Source organism: Cynara cardunculus (assembly GCF_001531365.2).
Source record: "Cynara cardunculus var. scolymus isolate 2C chromosome LG 2, CcrdV1, whole genome shotgun sequence".
In the NCBI taxonomy this organism is placed as follows: Eukaryota; Viridiplantae; Streptophyta; class Magnoliopsida; order Asterales; family Asteraceae; genus Cynara; species Cynara cardunculus.
The window spans coordinates 7,976,531-7,987,497 of record NC_037529.1 but is presented as its reverse complement, the minus strand read 5'-3'; the positions used below and the strand labels follow the sequence as shown (position 1 = coordinate 7,987,497).

General features: G+C 34.0%; 1 protein-coding gene across 1 annotated transcript; it reads left to right on the top strand.

Moving 5' to 3' along the window:
- Window positions 1-2,001: 2,001 nt before the first annotated feature.
- On the top strand, window positions 2,002-8,975 carry LOC112507076 (sodium/calcium exchanger NCL1-like). Its single transcript, XM_025111486.1, has 7 exons — window positions 2,002-2,457; window positions 3,192-3,371; window positions 3,479-3,666; window positions 4,443-4,594; window positions 5,585-5,840; window positions 6,431-6,721; window positions 8,531-8,975. The coding sequence occupies exons 1-7, from the start codon at window positions 2,031-2,033 to the stop codon at window positions 8,777-8,779; spliced, it is 1,743 nt and encodes a 580-aa protein (XP_024967254.1). The 5' UTR covers window positions 2,002-2,030; the 3' UTR covers window positions 8,780-8,975.
- Window positions 8,976-10,967: the final 1,992 nt, after the last annotated feature.

Sequence of the window (10,967 nt, the reverse complement as noted above, 5' to 3'; positions counted from 1 at the left end):
ATTTTTTATATTTAAAATGAGATGTTTATCCTGTATTTGATTGTGTTTATCTGCAGTTAGTTACACGAATTCAGATATGGAGCTTTAATAAGTTGTACCTACGCACAATTTACTTGTAATTTTGAGTTTTAAGTAATATGTATTAATAAACAGTACTTTACGCATAAAAAGTGGGTTTTAAGAGTTTTTGTCAAATAATTTATAATATAAAATATTTGTTTATATATAATTTAATTTAAGTTTAATAATAAAACAATTTATTTTTGGTTTAATATTATAAATTTTATAAATATAAAAATTAAGTATATTTTAGATTTTTTATATTTAAAATGAGATGTTTATCATGTATTTAATTGTGTTTATCTGCAGTTAGTTACACGAATTCAGATATGAGAAGGGTTTAAGAGTTTTTAAGAGTTTTAGTCAAATGCTTTATAAGATGGTATAGATATATTATCATTTCTTTGTTTTGGGTATTGTATTTCGATATTCACAAATATGATTTAGGGGTCGTTTACCAAACACTTACCTGGTAAGTGCTTACTTGTAAAACTTAACTCTATTATTATTTACTTACCTACTAAAAAATTTTAATCCATTAAAACAACATTGTATGCAACAATTCACCCGGTAAACGCTTACCGTGGTAAGAGTCGTTGCCCTCACTTACTGGGTAAAATTTTTAGTTCTTATCATATTCATCAAGTAAGGTAATATGACTTAGTTCTTACCAATTTTAGTTCTTAGCATAAATTATAGACAAAAAATTCATGTCATAAATTTAAGAAAAAAGAATCCCAACACATAAATTTAACCAAATAAACGACTTAATTTTTGCTTAACAGAAAATTTGAGGTATTTAGGATTGTTTATAAAAATAACTTATTGACTTATTTTGGTGTGACATCGTTAATAATCACTTTTAAATGTTTGGATAAACAATTTATATTGATGCCAAATCGATAATAAGAATTTTTGTAGTTGTAGAAAATCATAAGTAAGCAAATCCCAAACACCAATGAGGAACTGATGATCGAAGCAACACTTTGAATCAGGCTTTTACGACTCATAAACCCTCCTTTTTCTGATCAGAAAGGGAAAGGGAAAGCGTATCAACTTCCACCATCATTTTATTGTTCTTGGATTCTGGAACAACGAAACATTCGCTCAATTCTAACAAATCGTTTCTAATCCTTGAATTCTGGATTATCAGGTTACAGAAGAAGGGAGAAACTCCGATGATTTATTACAGATTTTAATTGAATTGTTTATTTGGAGGTAAAAGAATTGATGATCCCTAATTATGTTATACTTATTCACTTAAATTGTCAAATTCTTTATACTAGTTAGTATTGTAGTCGGTAAAAGTAGTGGAATTCTTATACATCGTTAACAACCAGGGTGTTTGGACTTGCTTTACAAAACTGATTATTACGTGACGTTGTAGATTATACGCTGTAATAAATCGTGGTTAAAAGGCGTTGTTTACGTAATCGCTCTTGATGATATGAGTTTTGGCAATTGAAGAAACGTAAATCAGCAATAAGTTTGGAATCGTTTTGTTAATTTGTAATTGAAGAAATGAAAATTTGTTACAATAAACCTTCAATTCCTTCTAGATTTTAAGGTGGAAAACTTTACGGAGAATATTTAATTGGCTGTTGTTGAAGGTCAAATACCAAATTTTAAGCTGGTTGGTTCAAAGTTTGATCAATTATTGCTGACACGTAATGTGGTTGCTCTATTTTTTAAAAGTGAATAGTCTTTCAAGAAATAATTGCAATTTGTAAAATGTAATAATGTCTGCTCAAATGGTGATAAAATATTTCATAAATATGTCCCACTTCTTAGGCTTTTAGAAAAAGAGAGAGAAGTCAATTTATGCTTGACTGTGATTTCATTATGTTATCTCCATGATTAGTCTAGTTATCTTGCACAAATGGTGTATGTGGGCTCTAGCTGGCTGTTATATAATATGCATGTATGGATTCATTGTTGAACACACATGAACATACTAAAACGATCTGATTATGAACATGAGAAAATTACTACTTGCAGCAAGCAGAGATGTCACAACTTGTTATTACACTTTCCTTATTCTTTCCCTTTTAGCCGTAAATGTAGCAGGCCGATACCTTCATGACAACACTCGAGAATTGGATGTGGATGGCATCAGTGGCCATACTCAACCAGAGCAATCCTCCTTTCTACGTCTCAAAGGAATGGATTATTCTGAGGAGTACTATTGTAGTGAGCAAATGTACGGATTCCTCCCATGTTCTAGTACTCTTGTTGGTCACTTCTTCCTTATTGTGGTTTATGAGTACCTATTATTTCAAGGAGAGTCCCTTGTCATCTCTGGAGGTTCGCGGCTTTTTGAGATTCTTGGTCCTGGTGTCTTTGGTGCAAGTGCTTTCCCTGTTCTTGACCCCCTTCCAGAGTCCTTGATAGTTCTTGGTACAAATCTGTCTTATTTATTGCCATTTAATCTTTATAAAGTGCATAAAATATGTTAGGATTCAATGAATTAACTTTTCCATGCATTATTTTCTCTTTATTGCTTTTGCTATACAAATACATACCCAACAGTGTGTAAGCAAATGAAGGGAAGGTGAGAATCTTGTTGACTAGGCTGCAATTCTTTTTATAACTGGTAGTATCTCCTTAAATACTTAAAGGTGTTGAACTTAACTAGAGATGTGAAGTTAGCAGTTACCAAAAGCAATTTCTTATTAGGAAATTATACCCCACAGTTTCTGTGCTACATCGGCAAAAATGTGTTGATATCACATTAGTAATCCATTTGCAATCCATTAAATCACCAAAACTATAATTTCTTAGTTAGATTTTGTCACATCTGCCACTTTTGCTTACATGCCATTTTAGCAATTCGTTTGCAGTTACCCTAGTGGATTTTAAAAGCTTCAATGGGTGGTAGTGATCATTAGAAAGTAGGTGTGTCATATAGCTTTAAGACCCTGGACAATAGATGGTGCTTAACACTTGCTTTGTATTGCAAACAAACTGCTTTTCTCCTTATTTTACCTCTTTTTTCTCATCTTCTGTGTTAGAATATATTGTATTTAATGTATATCTTTGTATTTATGTTGATTGAATCCTTGATTATGAGGAAAAGGATAGGTACATCTTTTCTAATATATTCTAACATTATGGTATCTGTATATCTGTAGTATCTGGACTTGTGGCCAGTAAAGAAGAAGCTCAAGAATATGTGAAAACTGGAGTTGGCTTGCTAACAGGATCAACTATATTTCTCCTAACATTGTTATGGGGAACTTGTGTTATTGTTGGCAGTCAAAAATTTCATTCCAATCCCATACAGAGTAGACAATCATCATTACCATGGAGTGGTTTGTTCCTCTAGCCATCTGGTCCATTATGAATCACTCGAATTTTGTATTAAATTGGCATGTTTATTGATATTGTCATATTAATTCCTTTCTTTCTCGTTTAACAGGCTCTGGTGTAATTACAGATGTGGAGACTAGTGAAACAGCAAGAATTATGCTTGTTTCACTTGTACCATTTATAATTATCCTAATCCCAAAGATATTTGATGTGTCAAATTCTTCTGGAGGTTATAAGATTTACATTCTAATCGCCCTCATTTTCTCGGCTATAATCTTTCTTGCGCACGTGTACAAGGTATGCACAGTACCACATTGGATTCTAGGGAATGGTTCAAAGGAGAACACCTTTATTTACTGAAAAAGCAACAACACCCTTCTACTATAGTCAATCACATGTGACACTAAATCAGAGATGTGAGCGACCTAGGTCGCATGCTAACTCGCCCTCACACCACCAGATCCCTCAAGTGTATTATCACATGTGATACTAAATCAGAGATGTGAGTGACCTAGGTCGTGTGCCAAGTCGCCCTCCTCACATCACCAGATCCCTCAAGTGTATTATCACATATGATAAAGGGTGTGCTCACATTTTCGTAAAATGCGGGTGTTCTTGTTTGAATCTCCACCTATATATAGATAAAAGTGGCAAGAAGTATCAGCATGCTGAATAAGAAAGTATTAGAAATACGTGCACCTTGATAATTCGTTTTATTGTTATCATTCAACATAGAATCAATTTAGCTTAGCTTTCTAGGGTTAGTTTGGTACGTGGACAAGGTTGGACTGGATGGCTGAGAGTGAGCTAGGCGGGTGAAAAACTCACAGAAGGTTTTAGAGTTTTAATTTGACATCTGTATTTTAGTAATTTGCTTATCTTGTCCCATTCTATTTTGGTGGGACAAAAGAATGTTGTTTTGTTCCATTTCAATTATATCCTATCCCATTCTAATGTCACTCCAAACATGTCTCTTGTTCAGTCCTGTCCCACGAACCAAACGTGGCATTTCTGATAGACTTATGTGTTAACGAGAACATGTCTTTGTTTTGATTTATTGGGCCCTTTTGCAGATGTCTGATGAGCAAGTACAAGTGAGACGACTACGATATATAGAAGTGGAGCATGAGCTCTTAGTTTTTGACATGCTTCAGCGCATGCAGGAACACATATCAAAACCCCTCGTCACCGAAGGGGGTGCACCGAATGAAGTTGCTATAAGAAGGTCCAACTTCTTCTATTTTTTTCCTTTTTTATCGTATATGTTCTTTCTTATGTTTAAGGACTTTTGGAAGGCGTTTCCAGATAAATGTTGTTTGGAGTCTGCTAGACAAGAATCATCAAATCTGTATATGTAGCAACCTCATCTCTCTCTCTCTCTCACTCTCTCTCTCTATAAGAGCTATTTTAGAGATAGATTAAAGGAGTACCACACGTCCTCACAAATGTTATGAATAATATTGCAGTCTTTTCAAAAAGATGGATCATAATGGTGATGACCATCTATGCTATCTTGAACTTAAGGAGCTTCTGGAAGAAATTAAGCTGAGTAAGTTAACTTGGGATTGGGAAAAGGTGATGGATAAATTGATCAACGAATTCGATCAAAATGATGACAAACGAATCTCTTGGGAAGAATTTCGTGATAGAGTCACGAAATGGATTAATGAGATAAGAGGTGTACTTAACGAACCTAATTGCCCTGAAACAAGGTGGTAGGTATTATGCAAGTGAATCATTTTCGTTACCACTAGATCATGAATTATATTGCATAGTATAATGGCTTTGGAGGTCATTTTACATTATTAAAACTCTTTCTCTAGGTTGCCCGACAATTACTTGAGCAGAAAAGGGGAGATGAAGAAATGATTAATCATTTAACATCAGAATTATTAAAACATTCTCATAGCTCTCTACTTGAGAACTTTCCAGCAAATGAAGAATCCTTAAGAAAGTAAGAAAATGATGTTTGCTTACCCATTTGATTCCTTAACTAAATTATTATTATTATTTTTGGTAACCATGGGTATCCGGGACAGCTTGCGAGCACCTTGACTAATCCTGGGGCCTAGAGAACAGCCAGAAAAATCCCCGGTGGGTTTGTAGGGCTCAAACTGATGACCTCTAAGGAGGATTCCCAAAAGCCCAAACCTTATTGCCGGTTGAGCTAATCCCACAAGGTTTAAGTAACTGGAATATTGACTAAACCTTTCAGGGTATTTGAAAGCATTGATGAAGGTCATGATAACTCTATATCTTTATCTGAACTAAGAAATAAATTTATGGCTTTCAACCTTGCGGATATGAAATTGGATGAAGGTGATGCAGCTGAGAAAATAATGAACCATTTTGACAAGAACAAAAATGGTGAGCTTGATGTAGAAGAATTTATAGCTGGAATTAAACAATGGCACAATTTGCCTATAAATCTCGCTCCTACTTCACGGAAGCACCCAAATGAAGGCCGCCAAGTAAGTAAAATCTCATCATGAGGCTTATTTATTACATGTCACTGGATGAAGGTTTTGAAGAATTTATCTACATGTTGATGTTTTTCCTTCTGTAAATTGATATGCAAGTGGGATCTTTGTTTGATTCCCATGTCACTTGGACCATTTCTTCTCTATGAATGTTGGAACCTCCCTTCTTTTCTGAATGAATCTTTTGGAGAGTAATCTAATGGGATTCCACATATTCATACATGATATCTGAGTCAAACTTTACCACTCTACGACACTATGTGCATGTCTAGTCCCCTCTTAACACCGTGGGACAATTTGTGCCCATCTAGCCATCATTGCAGGGTTTGGGGGGTTGGTAGAGTCTCACATCGGCTAGACTTGGACTATTTATCCTCTATGAATGTTGGAACATCTCTTTTCTACTCAAGAGATCTTTTGGAGAGTAATCTAATGGGGTTCTACATATTCTCATAGTCTTCACAGAACAGCCGGGATAGAGGTAAAATGTATGTGCATCTTACCTTTGTGGGATTTTTTGGGTCCATTTGATTTGGTTTGGTTTTAAAAATCAATATGTAAGTGTGTGGATTACAATGTAGATGATGATGAATGAAGTGGACAAATCTCTATCAGCCAGGGCAATAGCTACGATGTTATTAGTGCTCGGAATAACTATATTAGTGCTTCTAGTTGAGCCTCTTATACAGAGCGTGCAGAAATTCTCGGCGTCTGCAGGGATACCATCTTTCTACGTTGCTTTTATTCTAGTTCCTCTGGCTACAAATGCTAGAACAACAATTTCAGCCATTAGAGCTGTAAGTCAGAAGAAACAAATGCCTTTCAAGAAAAGCCACAACGAGCAAACTACAATTTCTTTGACATTTTCTGAGGTTTGGCTTCATCCCTCTCTTTCTTATGTCCATAACAGTGTTCTAGAAGGCCGCCACGCCTTGCCTCAAGACTCGTATCTCATGTTCGTTAAGACCGTGCCACACCATGAACTACTTCGCGGCTTTAGTAGCGCGATATTTGAGTTTTCTTACCTTTTTGGTGTCTTACCTTTTAGTTTTTAGTATATATAACATAACTGAAGTTATTTAATATCATTGACTAGTAATAGTAAAAGGCATGTGCGTATATGTATATGATTGGGTTCCGGTGAGAATGAGGGTTAGCGTAAGAAACGTATGAAGGGATCTCTACCCCTTGGATGCACATTAAGATGAGATGCAACAAGATGCACCTCATCAATCCCTGTATCAAGCAGAATTCTTGGGCGGGTTTGAGATAAAAGGTGATCAAGGGTTCATATCTCTTCTTACACTTCTCATCTTGACTATCTTTCTCACACGATCCTTTGTCTATATATATATATATATATATATATATAGATATATATATATATATATGTGTGTGTGTATGTATGTGTGTGTGTGTATATATGTATGTAGAGTTAGGATCATGTGAGACAAGGTTGTTTTCATGAGACATGTTTGACAACATTTTTACACTTGAAACTTCACAGCGAAACACTGTGAAAGTAACCTTCACAGTGTTTTTGTTGTAAAGGTTCGGCTTCTTTTTACCTTCGCAATGTTTTGTTGTGAAGTTTGAGGTGTAAAAATGTTGTCTCACGTGAACCCAACCCTATGTATGTATGTATATATATATATATATATATATATGTGTGTGTGTGTGTGTGTATGTGTGTGTATGTGTATATATATAGGGTTGGGTTTACGTGAGACCAATATGTTTTCGTGATACCACTTTTCTACACTTGAAACTTCATAGAAAAACGTTGTGAAGATAAAAAAAATCGAACATTTACAGCAAAAATATTGTGAACCTTACCTTCACAGCGTTTAAAGTTTCAAATGCAAAAAAATAGTCTTATGGCTCTAAAAAAATAGGCAACTTGTTTTTTTGTCCACGGGGCTAATATTGTAAATCCAAGCCCTTTTTCCGGGATTGACAACTTGCCATTGCCCGCCCCATAAATGGGCCAATCTTTCCCAGTGCTAACGAGTCTAAAAAAGTGTAACTCATAATTAACAAATGTGAAACAAAATAGTAAAACAAAAATACCATTACAATTAAAGTTTTAAACAATTACTGACTCTATCTATTGTTGAGCATTTTGGGTTTTCAAGAAAAACCAAAGAGTCCCAACTTCCATTCTATAACTCTAATAATTTAATTTTAAAATATATTAGTATAATTTTAATTAATGGTAAAAAATATTAATTATAAAACATAAACCGACCGGGCGGACTTGTCCATATTTATTTTTACATAATCCATGTCTACCCATTAATTTTAATGAACAAACCCCTGTCCGTTCATTTCTCGATAATGGTTGTCCAAGCCCGTATTTCTAGCGGGAAAGATGGGCCAGTTAAACGGGTCGTCTCGTCCATGAACAACTCTAATATATACGTATTTATGTGGTTAAATATTTATATCAGATTGTTTTTTATCAACAACTTTTTGTTGAAGACTAGACTTTTACTTCTCTATTCTGAAGAAAGTATAAAAAAACTATCGGAGATGTTTTTAGACTTGTTCAGTGTCCAATCAAAGACCAGTTTGACGAGACCCACAATATCTTCCACCATGTCCTATCTTGGCTTTTTCAAAGGCCCGGGGACTTTTTGAGCTAGATTTGATTGTGATTTTGGGTCCGACTCTATATGCAGATATACCATGGAGTGTTGATGAACAATATTCTTGGAATGTTAGTGCTCTCATCGATCATATATTTCCGTGGGTTGACTTGGAATTTCTCCTTCGAGGTGTTGATTGTGCTTGTCGTGTGTGCGACAATGGGTCTTCTTGCAAGTTTTCGATCAAAGTTCCCAATCTGGACATCATTTGTTGCATACATGCTCTATATTTTATCTTTAACCTTGGTCTATATCCTTAATGGCACTTTGCACTCTTCTTGAAAGCTTCTTGCCCTAGTGTCGTATCTATCTATATGTATGTCTATCTGTCTATTGTGTCATATATGTACCCTCTATATGTTAGAGACATGCTATCTTGTTTTATCTTGTATCAAATTGCAAAATGTAATGTTTTATACTAGGCGGAGTATTAGAAATCCATCAACTCCAGATTTCCATGTCCAACCTTGTAAAAGAAGCTTAAATTCGACCATCTTTCTTGTTTGTTTGCGATTAAAATCTAATATGATGTTGATAGTTGAAAGGTAGTGGTAGTTAAAGTTAACAAACCATTCTACTTTGGTTTTGGTTTTTTTCAGAAGTTCAAATATACGTTGAACATTTATGTTTTATTTTCAAGGTCGTAAACATTAAAACAGCAAACAATGCCGTCAAACAAGCCTTGAAGGTTTATTAAGACCAATGTATTAACTAGGATATCTTAGGGGCCGTTTACCTAAGTGCTTAACATAAAGAATCAACATTATAATTTATTTTATTGGGTAAGATCGTAATACTTCAAAACGTATCGTATACAACAATTTACTTTGTAAGCGCTTAGTCGTCACCCTCACTTACCGGATAAGACTCTCTATCCTTATAATCGCTCTTATCAGGTAAAGACCCTTGTAATGTTCATCTAGTGAGAAAAATTACTCGATAAATACTTACCGGGTAAGTGTTTAGTAAACGGCCCTTTAATATTTTTGAATACAATCTCATTAATTATGGATAATTATTACAAAAAAATTAAAAATAAAATAATTATATTATATTTAGAATTTTCGATATTACTCCTTAACAATTTCAAAAATGAAAAAAAAAAGTACTAAATAGACAATTTGAATTGGGATTGCATTGGTTGTAACAATACGATTGGTTGTATTTAATATATATATATATATAACCTTAACTAATACTTTCCTCCTTAAGATATCAAAACCTATTTTCACATTATTAATGCATAAATTGACCAATTTTAACACTAAAGTAAGAACAACTAACAGTCTCCTTTTTTATATCATTTTTTTCTTCATACAAACACCACTTACAACGACCATAAAATAACAATCATATACTTCAACTAAAAAACCATTTACTAAACATTTACCGATAAGCACTTATCAAGTCACAAATAAATAAGACAATGATCATGAATCTTAACCAACAAGTTAGAATGAGAAATCTAGTTAAAATTATCAGACAAATTGTTACTTATAACACCATTTTAATTTAATAAAGGGAAAAGTACAATAAAAACCAATGAACTTTCTTGTTTGGAATGATTAAGTCCTTGAACTTTTTTTTGGAACAAATAAGTCCTTGAACTTTCCAAAACATGTTAAATAAATCCTTGAACATTCCAAAATATGTTAAATAAGTCCTTAGACATTTCAAAAAATGTTAAATAAGTCCTTGGACAATTTTTGGAACAAATAATTCCTTGAACAATCCAAAACATGTTAAATAACTTTTTGAAAAAAATAAAGTGGTAAAATAGTGAAAAAATCGGGAAAAAAACCCAATGAACTAGGGGTGTTCGCGGTCCGGTTTGGGCGGTTTAACCTCTCAGACCATAAACCAAAATCGTAATGGCGGTTTATAAAATTTTCAAACCGAGCGATTTGACATCAAGTGTCCAGACCGGTCAAACCAGACCACGAAAAGGCGGTCTGGTCTGACCGGTTTAGGCGGTTTGGGCCTTTAATGGACTTTAAATTTTAAACTTAAAAAAACATATATAATTTACAATTTTAGATTAAATATCCATTTTGATTATGTTAGATGTTAAACTTTATGTTGGACTTAGATATATATTTGAACCATAGTTCATAAGTTAAAAAAATTGGGCTTGCTAATATTAAAATAAATAATTAAATAATGTATGTGTATATATATATATACACACACACATATATTTGGCGGTCGGTTTGGTCCAAACTGCCCAAAAAAGGTTCCAAACCGCAGACCGGACCAGACCGCCCGATTTTACTATTTTCCAAACCAAACCAAACCGCCAGACTGCTCAAACCGCCAAAAACGGTCCGGTTTGACTTGGTTCGGCCGGTTTAAGTGGTCCAACGGTTTTTTTGAACACCCATACAATGAACATTCATATTTTGAACGATTAAGCCCCTAAATATTTTTTGAACCAAAAAGTATTTAGATCTATAAAATTAAACAAATATAA